Here is a 12,972-nt window from a genome sequence, read left to right as displayed (position 1 = left end):
AGGGCCAGGGTTCGGCATAAAAGACATCCGACCACTGTGTGTAATGGTGGGCAGTAAGCGAGTTTGAACATTTCACTACAGTTGGCTTTTCTATTACATCACAAAAAAGCAACTAATCGAATTTCTGTTAGAGCTGGTTTGTTCCAGATATATGTGCAAATTTAAGTGCATTCTTAGACTGAATTGTCAATTTAACTAGAGTAAAACAAATTCTGTCATCATCGGAACTCGAATCCGGACGGCAGCCACAAATGTCCGGATTATCATGGGTTCATTGTACACACTTACCGTAAAGTTCAGCCATGGTGAATAGCAAGAAACCAAACGGAAATTATGAAAATAAACACAAAAGACAACAAGAATAAGGTGTGATCTATGCATCGCATAATGTCCTGATGTATAACGCTCAAACATTGGACATCCGGGTCATTCTCTTCTCCATCGACAGGTGATTCTTTTTCTTTCGCCTCACTACCAACATCTGGCGACTTAGAGTAAGAACGAATGTTATTTGATAACAGTCTTCCCCTACTTCGCGTAAGCAATCTCAGCCATTTTGGAAATTCACTGACGTCTTTCGTGGCTTCACATCGAAGTGTGAATATCGTCAGTACGATAAGCACACTGCTGTAGATCAAACATATCAACAAGAAGTAGGACATGCCCGCCATGTTTTCTGACACCTTTGGGAGATTATCTCCCATCAGCGTCATGTAGACGGCCAGAGACAGGAACATGGTGATGGTGTAATCCGCTCCCCCGAGGAGGCAGGCAGGAGGAACACGAACGGGTTCAGGAAACATAACAACAAGATCGGTATTGTAAGCGATACAATGAAGTAGAGATGCCTTCTGGTGATCTGTAATGTGAAATCCAGAGTTCTTGAAGGTGAACCATAGCCCATGTAGTCGGATACCGAGGTTTTATCAATGTCCCATTCACCGTTGGGTGTATAGTAGGACAGATACATATTCGTCTGAGTGAAGGTAAGCTTCAGGTTTGACATACTTCCCCAAAGCGTAACTAAGATATGGCAAACTTGCGTATCAACGGGAAACCTCTTCATGTCTACAGAACATGTGGACTTCATCAACTTTCCTGGGCTGAAATCTATGTATCCAGAATTTCTAATTTTCACGTCAAACTCATCGTCGCCGAACTGGCGTAAGTCATCAGCCGCTGAGATCACGTAAACTTTCGGTTTCCAGACGTTAGATGCGTTCACTTGTATTTGTTTTATGCCCCCGTAATTATCGGGATCCCAGCGTAAACGGTAATCATTCCATATCATGTTCAAAATGGCACTAAGGGTGATAACTCCGGATACCTCATCGACATCAAGAACAGAAAGTAATAGCATCGTGGTGTCGATGTGAAGTACGTCACTGAAATTGTAGACGGGGTAGATGTCTTTGCTGTAGTTTGAAAACAGTGTGTCTCGCAGTCTTAGCCAGTCGTCTATTGTTCCGTTACCACTTCCCATGACGAATTGGCCAGCAGTGTTTAACAGGAAGAAGATTGACAGCGTGCGTAAGCGATTCATCGTTATCAATGGTGTATGGGAAATATACCTGAAAATGATAAGGTGAGATGTCATAAATTTATTGAAGTTTAACTTCGTAGACAGTTCGAAGTATTTTCATCAGGTTCTCAAATTAACTTTTTAGAGCAAAGCAGGAATATCAAAAATAAATAAATAATGATATAAATACATCGTCAATCGACCACAAAACTACAGAAGCCTTTAGTGTCACATTGAAAAAATATTATGTCGTAATAACGACTTAGGATGTCGTAAAATGACAAAATATCTCATTATAACGACTAAGTTTTGTCGTAATAATGACTTAGTTATTCGTAATAACGACTTATCTATGTCGTAATAACGACTTAGTATCTCGTAATAACGACTTACCTATGTCGTTATAACGGCTTAATATGTCGTAATAACGACTAAGCTATGTCGTTATTACGAGATACTTAATCGTTATTACGACATAGATTAAGTCGTTATTACGAGATACTAAGTCATTATTACGACAAAACTCAGTCGTTATAATAGGATATTATGTCGTTATTTCCACTTCCTAAGTCGCTAAGTGAAAACATAATATGTTAGTCTAGTAATGGCACATATAATTTTGAAATAACAAAAAACAATAACATTAGATCAGTATGAATACACAGAACAATTGTTTATAATTTAAAGATGCGCTACCGCTGACAAACAATATTTTTCTCTAATCGAAAACAGGAACAGACGAAGAAGTATTTTTCTTCAGTTACAAAAGTTACTTACTTTGCACCATTACCGCCATCGAAAAATTTGAGCTTTTCATTTTACTTCAAGATCAAAATATAAAAAAATGATAAATTGCACCCGAAAAAAAATGGTGGAATGAAGTACTAACTGCGCATGCACCAAAAGCAAACTGAATTATTTCATATAACTTTTTTGTTAATTAGACATTTATATACACGATTAATCTCCAATTATTGTTTAAATTTAGAGTATCGTTTATGATCTGTTGGCGGTGGAGCATCTTTAACCAATTATTTTTTTTTAAATATTTACTTCTGATGATGTTACTACAACTTATTGCTTCTGTCGGTATCTTGACCTTATTGTAGATTATTTCATTGTGGTAGAAACGGATAACATAACTCGGGGATTATTGGATATGGAATTTATTTCACACTCGTTAGTTATTTTATAAACTTACAAATACATGAAATAAATCCGATATCAAACAATCAGTCGTTGTTATATACTCTCTACTGACTCTATATACTCTAATCCTCGATACTCCAGGGATTACGATCACATACGATCTCTATACCCCTGGATTATCTCATAGTAAAATTGGGACAACAGAACAGAACATATTGGCTGTGTTGCTATGAAATTGGGCGTCGCTTTCTCTGTAGTCTTCAAAGGAAATCTTTGCAGGCCTGTGATTGGTTAAGCTGTTTTACGTTGAGCTGCCTCAAATTTTACAATGAGATTGTCTAGGGGTGTAGAGATCGTAAGTGATCGGAACCCATGAAGTATCAAGGATAACATGTTAGCAAAGCACGAAATAAAAACCAAGGACATATACTAGCTATTTGTAGAAGGTTTAAAGAACAATCTGGATCCAATCACTCCGTATATTTTTATGTGCCATAACTGTGAGAAAATTTTGACATGCTATTTTTATTCAGTAATATATTGAACACCATATGTTGCATGAATGAAGCTGTACAGATCATTTAAATGCACGGACAAGTTTGTAAGATTCGTTATAGACACACAAAACAGAGTTTATGCATTCTAATATTCTTATTTTTATCTTTTTGTACGTTTAGTGGAAAATATATCTGAAGAAGTCACTTTGAAATTAGTGATATCGATATAAGAATGTGACATGGACTTCGTTAAATTAAAAGTATTGTAGTTTTCAAAAATGTTTCAAATTGTTTTAGCGATGAATTAGCATATTGAAAGCTCGCTTTGATTCGTGAGTATGGAAAAAGAACGATGCATATAACTTCAACTCACTTTGTAAACTTAAAACCTATGCATTGTAAGAAGTGTAACTTTCAAAATGCTGGTAATTTTGGCGGTGAATAAACGTATTAAAAGCTCTTCCTGATTCGTGAGTATGAATAAATACGGCACATACCACTTTTTAAAAAGTTCATAGTTGGCAAGCGTGACGCTTGCCACTTACCTTTACTGATATATCTATTATTTCTTCTCTTCGACAGTTTCTGGGATAACTGACGTTATTCCAACAAGGCGGGACACATCATACCACTTTCCTACATTACCATCTATATATACTGGACCAATTGGTCCTACTAATATCGTAATTTCTGCATACAAAATATCACTATATTGATTTTACTAAGTGAGAGAGTAATAGTAAACTTTGGACAATGGCGATTCTTCAGTTTTGTTATTAAACATGTCAACAGATCCATGTAGTGATAATATTGTCAATTGGCTACAAACCCGCCGCTTATACTGTATTTAGTACGATGTATCGATGTAATGGACGGGAATGATAACCGCATTACCACACAAGGCTTTGACTTCAGTTCGACCTACAAGCCATCAATGTTAAAATGATATTGTTTACAATGGTAATTATGAAATAATAGGTTGGACAGAACAAAAAATCAATAAAGACCTCAGAAATCGTGTTAGGAAAACATTCTATATATTATATCGAAAAGGGCAAGAACAATGAAAAGAGACGTCATTTTGACATCTTTAGTGCTATATTAACTAGAATTTATCAATTCAAATGCTGAAGGAGAGAACACATGTATATACCGCAGCCTCCAAAAACTTACACTCCAAAAATATTGTCCTATTGTTATATATTAGGACATTAAACTGCAATAGTCGCATTGAACTTAAGTTACCTCCCACAATGCACTGCTCAAATTTATTAAGTGAATGTAAACACTTGGTAGATCGAAAACGTGGGTGAAGCGAACACAAACCAATTCCGATAGAAAACGGAGTACGACAAGCGCCAGCAACGCGCGCAATTGGGAAAGGAATTACAATGTAAATTTAAATGGTTCGCTGCAATGCAAGAGACGGGAGCAATTTACCACTTTACACTTGCGTGATGTTCATGTGCAATTAAGTCCAGAACCTCCGTTAGTGATGCTCTGTCCAATGAAAACTCTCGTTTGACTTTCGAATCATATCATTCTTACGCTAAACACAACTTGTTTTATAACGAATACTAACAAATATGACATATACATTATAAATCAAGGTCGTATATTAGAAAAGCTTATTATTATATAAGAATATAGTAAACGATGTTCCTTGCCGTCTCAGCAACTTTGTTGTTCAATATAGCCTCGCTTTCGCCCAGCTTTCGTTTAGTAGTACAGTTTATATGACGGTCTATTTTTAGCATGTTTTGGGTTGGTATTCCCTACGTCTTCCTTGAGTTTTAGATAACCAATCACTGTAAGAAAATCTACAATAAACATCTAAAAATCTTATCTAAGCATACAGAACAACTTCTTTTGGGTTCATGAAAGAATATATTGAAATAGCACAAATAAACCACTGTAGTCGAGAGCTATCTGTAGCCGGATATCAGATCTAGATAGCATGAACTATTCTGCAGGTCTACTTTCAATTTGTATAGACTCATCGCCTCAAGAACAATGTTAATATAAAACTACGATAGAAAGACAGAATAATAAGACCAGAAATCGGAGTATTAAATAACTTGATCCTCACCACATAACGATCAACAAAAGTCTCAATAGTCAAAATAGGAGTATAAACAAGTCAGGGGAATTGTCCATGGTCTCTGCAAACACATCTTCGATATTGTAGGGGTTCCGATCACTTACAATCTCTACATCCTTGGGCTATCTCATAGTAAAACTGGAGGCAACAGAACAGTACAGGTAATTCAGTCCTTTGATGTATATCAAAAGAGCCGTATACGGGTACACTGTGGTTGACTGTGTGGCTTTGATGTTAGGCGTCGCTCTCTCTGTAGTCTTCAAAGGAAATCTTTGCTAGCCTGTGACTGGTCAAATGTTTTCCCCTGAACTGCCATTTCACTAAGAGATAGTCAAGGGATGTAGAGATCGTAAGTGATCGGAACCCCTGGAGTATAGAGAATGCTGTAAACAAAGCCACACATTGAAGTGTTACGTAAAATAATAAACAGTAGATAATGTCAATTTTAAATGTGTTTTCACCCTAATCACAATTGACATAAATAAAATTCAAGGTCTGTTCCATAATACAAAACAACAATTGTAAATACGTGAAAAATTATACTGTGTCGATTAAAACTTAAGTTTATTAAATAACAAATAGCAAACAAAATTAAGGTACCTATCATCAGTGTTATGTAAGGTACTACCCAAACATCCACGTGAACCTGAGTTCACCTGAAGGACCATACACAACAGTAGATTCGGGCAAATTGGTTGTGTTTCGGGCATATTCTGATATTGAAATATCAAGGTGTGCCTTCATCAGTGATCCCACCTAGTATTTTATATTGTTTCAATATGTTTAGTATTGTTGTTTGCCTTTGTGTAGCTACTGTGACCGGTTTCCGCGGACCAGTAGTGTACTGTAGACTATAAATCATGCAACACGATCTCATAGTTTATATACCAAGACCGATGTCCCCTCAGTATTATGTTGATCGTGTGCGCGCGAATCAATCGCAAAATGTGTTTTTAGTTCAAGCATTTCGCTCGTATGTTGTGCGAACGTGATGGTTCGTCTTATTATACATGTATAGTTGCATTATGCATGTATATTGTAGCATGCAGTGCATTTCAACTTATTAGCTAGTCTGAAATGCGATCATGAGAAACAGTTCATGAGTAATTGGAAGGACATTAATAGGTATGTGCCTGGTGTTTAGGCTCCTCCTACAAGTCATTATCGACCAATGGGATGAGTGGATAACTATGGTCGCACGTGTTGCTGTTTAGGATTGCGCTTACATCATAGTTGGTTTGCATTATCATAGATTTAATAATTCAATGCAACAATCAAAACTAATGCATTCATTAATTAATGAGTTGCAATATTATATGGATCGCTTTGTGTATTTCGTCAAGTTCCAGTTTACGTGCTGGCTTGACTGTGACAAGTCCATAATTTATTGGGGAGTAGGTGTCAGGGCTAGTCCCCCTGCATGAGTTTCAACCACCGTATCTAATTTTAAGGCCATTAGACTGCACGTTTGGTGTGGTGGGGGTAAACCCGATGGCTATTATGAGCTACCGTTATCTTATCTCGGTTGTTAAAGATTCAATAGCAGCCGATTAGCCGACATAATAAACTCGAGACTGTGGTCAGTCGCGGGTTAATGTATTAATTAATGCTCGTTGTTTTGAGTCTTCTATCATTACGTTTATTTTGCTTTCTTTCCGTAACTGGTTTTATATTCATTTATTTGTTTGTTTTTAAATATTATTTTGTATGATCAAATCATGGGTTGTCAATTTTAATGATGGCTCTCTGTCAAGAGTCTTATACCGGTTCGTGTTTTCGTCATTTTCTTTTTGTTCATATTTGTTTAATTATCACGAGATCGTTGATGATGTCAGATATTCTGAAAGATTTTTGTTCTTTCTGTATGATACCATAGGCGGCTTTGGAAATATTTCTGAGCATTCAGTGCTTTGAGTAATCAAATGCCAGTGTTTCGTAATGATACGTCTGATTTTTCGACTATCTGGATTATATTTCGTTATCATCACCAGAGGCACATTCATATGTCTATCTGTATGGTTGCTGTCGAGAAGTTTTTGCCGACAGGTAGATAAACTGGTATTGATAGAGGTTTCTATCTCTTTGATTGAGTAGCCTCTTTTACGCAGTCTTTGTTTAAATTTATTGAGGTTGGTCTCCAAAACTTTTGGATCAGATGTGTTTCTCATATGGCGTATACATTCGCCCTTTATAAGTCCTTTAAATACAAAACCTGGATGAGCGCTTGACCGGTGAAGGTATTGAAAAGTCTCAGTAGGTTTAATGTGCATTTGGATATCAAGGATATTGGAAGCCCTGAATCTATTTCCTTTGTAGACTTTGGTGTCTAGGAATATCATCTCTGTTTCTGAAGTATTATACGTGAATTTGAGGTATTCATGCTCGGCATTAGCGATTTCGAAAAATAGCTTAATTTGTTCATGAGAGCAAGCGAATACCATGAATCCATCGTCTCTGTATCGGTAATGTAGGAGTATGCTATTCCGATATGGATATCTTTCTATAATGCATTTCAAGATTTCATACATTCGGAGGTCGCATATTTCGGGACTTGGTACAGCCCCCATTGCAGCGCCTATGACCTGTTTGTAGTATTGTTTGCCGAATTGGAACTCATTGTTTTCCAATAATATTTTGAGAAGATAAGTAATGTCTTCCCTTGGCGGCATTGGTAGAGTATCGGTTTTGTGTTCACTTGGGATAGCTCTCTCTACTGCTTCGAGGAGTTCTCCGAAAGTCATATTCGTGTACATACTTGTTACGTCATATGAGACTAACATTGTCTTTGGTGGAAGTGTTATTCCTTCAATTTTATTGATAAAGTCTTTAGTGTCTTTCAAGTATGTTTCTTGTTTCTGTACTAGTGGAACAAGAAAGTTGTCGATAAATCTACCGATTTTCATAGTTGGCGAGTTGCATTGTGATATGATTGGGCGACTCGGTATCAAATGATGATTCAGTAGGGCTTTACGGCCTACATATTTATCAAAATCATCCTGTTGGAGTTTATGTATTTTCGGTAAAAGGTACAACTTTCCGGGTCCAGTTCGTTTCATGTCTACCAAATATTTGTATGTGGTACTATCTATGGACCCGTCATTGTACATTGTGTTAATTTTCTCAATGATTTTTTCTATAATATGTTCTGTAGAGTGATTCTCAATCGGAACATAGTGTTTATCATCTTGTAATTGTCTGAGTCCTTCCTCCATGTAATTTTCTTTGTTCATTATGACAATCATATTTGATTTATCTGCCTTTTTAATGACAATGTTTTTATTCATTGATAGGCTAATTAAGGCCATCCTGTCTGTTTTTGACATATTGTGACATTGTTTGCCTTTTGTAAGTTTGCTTATCTCCATTTGTGTGGCAAATATGTAGTTTTCAATTGCATTGTTCCCACAGTACTTTGGATCAAAGTTCGTATTTTGGTAGAATGGATGAATTTGTTTATCAGAACTAAAATTGCCGAACAGGTATCGGCACCGCATTTTGCGCGCAAGTTCTTTGAAGTCAATTAGAAGTGCGTTTGTTGATTTTACACTTTTTGGCAAGGGGCTGAATTTAAGCCCGCGGCCTAATAATATGACTTCATTGTCAGATAACTTATGGTCAGAGAAGTTTTTTATGTATTTTCTGGCTTCTGTATATTTGAATTGAGAAGCTCTCTCCCTACGGGATTTTCTAGATTTAGACCTTCTTTGTTTGGACTTTCTGCGCTTTCGCGTCTTATCTAGTCGCCGGTTAGCCATTATGACTGGGCGGAGTACAGTAGTGTGCTGGCTTGTCGCTATTATTACTATTTCATGGTTTTGGATTTGACCAATCAGAGAAGGTGTAGTTCAAATTTGGCCCTTCAGACTTGTTTTCTCTTCTTAGTATGCAAGTAACATTTTGATACTTTCTATTTTTGTTTACAACTTATTTATTGGTTGTATATATATATACAGATACATCAATAATTTAACCTTTTGTTGTGGTTATAATTTAGATGATTACTCCAAACGGAGTATAACATGGTCTGGTTATATCTTATATTTCATATGAATATGGACATAGAGAACGTAGCTATTCGTTCTCAGTGACTTGCTCCAATGTAGGAGTCTTATAAATAGGTCTTGTATTTTATGGCATGTGCGAGTAGTCTCGTCTTATCTATGATGCCTTGCGGTGCGAGTCAGAGCTCGTCTTATTAATTAAAACATACCTGATTTCAACGAACACTATAACACAGAAATGATGTATGGAAAATTGATGTATTATAAACATTAGTTGACAAAAATTTCACCAATGTGGTTTCAACATAGATTAGAAACATCCTTTTGAATAAACACTGATTAGCCATGTCTTTATAATTCACATTTTCCCTTTAATGGCGGGACAGTTTTTCGGCTAAAGCTTTCAGCTCCTCAACCACTGAAGATTGGGGTGATGTTGTTTTTAAATCCTGTTGTTTTGGGCGATAGCTCCATGGTTTTTTGTAGGGTGTCCTCTTATCCCCTTGTGGTCTTCTTTTTTCCGACCTGGGCTTGAATTTGAATCGTTCAAATTCGTGTTGCCAGTGCTGCTTTTTTTCTTCAAGCTGGCGAAAAAATTCAGCCCTTATTTTCTGCGTTCCTTCGTGGTCATGTGTGGAAGTGAGTGATTGCTTCACCTCCTCCACTAATTTTCTTATTTCAGTGTTTTTTGTTTGGATACATGTTTTGCATGTGTTTATAAGGCTGCTGGTAACAGACTGCAGTCCTTGTTTCTTTAGCTTAGAAACACAGTCGTTGAATATTCTCGTCTAATGGCCTTAAAATTAGATACGGTGGTTGAAACTCATGCAGGGGGACTAGCCCTGACACCTACTCCCCAATAAATTATGGACTTGTCACAGTCAAGCCAGCACGTAAACTGGAACTTGACGAAATACACAGAGCGATCCATATAATATTGCAACTCATTAATTAATGAATGCATTAGTTTTGATTGTTGCATTGAATTATTAAATCTATGATAATGCAAACCAACTATGATGTAAGCGCAATCCTAAACAGCAACACGTGCGACCATAGTTATCCACTCATCCCATTGGTCGATAATGACTTGTAGGAGGAGCCTAAACACCAGGCACATACCTATTAATGTCCTTCCAATTACTCATGAACTGTTTCTCATGATCGCATTTCAGACTAGCTAATAAGTTGAAATGCACTGCATGCTACAATATACATGCATAATGCAACTATACATGTATAATAAGACGAACCATCACGTTCGCACAACATACGAGCGAAATGCTTGAACTAAAAACACATTTTGCGATTGATTCGCGCGCACACGATCAACATAATACTGAGGGGACATCGGTCTTGGTATATAAACTATGAGATCGTGTTGCATGATTTATAGTCTACAGTACACTACTGGTCCGCGGAAACCGGTCACAGTAGCTACACAAAGGCAAACAACAATACTAAACATATTGAAACAATATAAAATACTAGGTGGGATCACTGATGAAGGCACACCTTGATATTTCAATATCAGAATATGCCCGAAACACAACCAATTTGCCCGAATCTACTGTTGTGTATGGTCCTTCAGGTGAACTCAGGTTCACGTGGATGTTTGGGTAGTACCTTACATAACACTGCTGTAAACAAAGCCACACATTGAAGTGTTACGTAAAATAATAAACAGTAGATAATGTCAATTTTAAATGTGTTTTCACCCTAATCACAATTGACATAAATAAAATTCAAGGTCTGTTCCATAATACAAAACAACAATTGTAAATACGTGAAAAATTATACTGTGTCGATTAAAACTTAAGTTTATTAAATAACAAATAGCAAACAAAATTAACATTGGCAAATAAATAGAGATCGGACTTTGTTTACTTTTCATTGTAAAATTTCATAATGTCCGCTGACTGCTGACGAGCATATTGTCTTTGCCGCCTAAGGATCAGTCTTGAAACCAATATAAAACCAAAAACGTCTTTTAGTTTAATATGAATTTAAAGGAAATATCTTATCTGTGGGAAAAGTAAAATGTAAACTAATTAATCAAAGTTTATTAAGATTATCATATGACGCAACATCTTATCCGGTTATTCTAGATAAAACAAAGGGAAAAACGATTAATTTTCTGAACAAATGATAATCAATACTCAGGTCTATTTGTGGTTTTATATGTTATACTAATTTAAGTGCTCAAAATTCGTGAACTCAATCTGTAATTTATTAAGAAAAAATAATGTGAGAAGCGATGCTGTTAAAAGTAACTTCTATTTCTGCAACGTTTAGTAATGGTTTTATTACTGATATGAATTATTTAATATGTGCAGTTAATGTTGTATTTATTTTATGTTTAGAAATCCAATTCTCTCCGAAGTGTTTTAAACAGAGGGATGTCCCTTAACTAATCACAGAAACTTAAAATCTTGCCGCGATGATTTAGCGGTTAAATAAGTATGGTACTTGATTTCATTTTGTGTCATAAGCCCTTCATCTTTCGATCGCAAATTAAAAACCTATCCAGGATACCGGACACTTAATAAAAAATCAAAGATAAATATTTTTCTCCGAGTTCTAATATTAGTATACTTAGACTTGTTTCCACTTCCAAGAAGATATAACATAAAAAGAAAACATGCACATATATAAGATTAACTAGTTATTGTTTGTGTCGAAGAACTGATCTACGGTTGTACTTCAAATAACACTGGGACCTTATACAATGATTTTCTAAATCTTTACACTTTCGATTTATTTTCTAGTTGCCCCTCCTTCCCCAACTGAAAGAGAGTAAGTGAATATGTATGAATCTGTAATAAGCTTTATTTGTGGCAAGTGGCATCGCTATCAGGAAATCAACGTGCATGGATATTGTAGTCCGAGTACCGAAGGCGCGGTTTTTTGTTTTGTTTTTTTGTTGTTGTTTTTTTTTTGGGGGGGGGGGGGGAGGGGGGAGGGGGCTCAGGGGGTCCCCCGGGCTTAAATATATATGATTAAGAATGGATGAGATGAACTGTACGGTGAATTTTTGATGATTTTAAAGCGTTCTTAAAGTGCTAATTTTTCTAAAAAATAACACTGAAATCGAATTAATTAATATTGCAGCTTGTAAGTTAATAAGAAATTATAAATTCGTCATGTCTTTATGCAAACACCTACTGTATTTTTGCCAAACACAGCTGTGTCTTTGGTGATGTTCCTACTACGCTGCGATTAAATGTTAGAGCACTTTTGATAATTTTGCAAGAAAACGGAGTTTTAATAGAGAGTCAATTTCTTTATTCATGCTATTGTTGATACTCTTGTTGGATAATTTATACTCATGAAAACGCTGAATCATTGAATGCACAAAATGGACCAAATGTACTTTTTATTAGCACATTTATTTCATTGCGATAGCGTCGAAGACAAGTCACATATCAAAGTTCAGTGTAACAACATCCTCTTGTTTTTTGGCCAATCGAACATGTCAATAAAGGCCAAAACTGGAAATTATCATACATTGGGTTTAGTACCAACATATAGGTACTGTGCAGTGAAAATGAAAGTATATAACAATATGACAAAATATTTAGAGTGTGTGAATGTCTGTATGTTTTGGCGGCTACGGCATTTAAATTGATCGATTCTAGTTAATGTAACACTATAAATGTCCAAAGTACGTCTCTTTTTTATCATTAATGCCCTTTTACAATC

At 36.0% G+C, this 12,972-nt stretch overlaps 1 protein-coding gene and 1 pseudogene across 1 annotated transcript; both read right to left on the bottom strand.

Moving 5' to 3' along the window:
• LOC138305758 (neuronal acetylcholine receptor subunit alpha-7-like) lies at window positions 1–1,543 on the bottom strand (annotated as a pseudogene).
• Window positions 1,544–7,080: 5,537 nt separating this feature from the next.
• On the bottom strand, window positions 7,081–8,499 carry LOC138305757 (uncharacterized). Its single transcript, XM_069246031.1, has one exon. The coding sequence runs from the start codon at window positions 8,497–8,499 to the stop codon at window positions 7,081–7,083; it is 1,419 nt and encodes a 472-aa protein (XP_069102132.1).
• Window positions 8,500–12,972: the final 4,473 nt, after the last annotated feature.

The sequence above is a fragment of the Argopecten irradians genome, chromosome 13 (assembly GCF_041381155.1).
Source record: "Argopecten irradians isolate NY chromosome 13, Ai_NY, whole genome shotgun sequence".
Classification (NCBI taxonomy): Eukaryota; Metazoa; Mollusca; class Bivalvia; order Pectinida; family Pectinidae; genus Argopecten; species Argopecten irradians.
The sequence above is the reverse complement of the archived record's forward strand: the minus strand, read 5'-3'. Positions and strand labels throughout refer to the sequence as shown.

Coding starts and splice junctions, on each gene's coding strand:
- LOC138305757 (XM_069246031.1), bottom strand. CDS start 8,499: ATGAACAAAGAAAATTACATGGAGGAAGGACTCAGACAATTACAAGAT.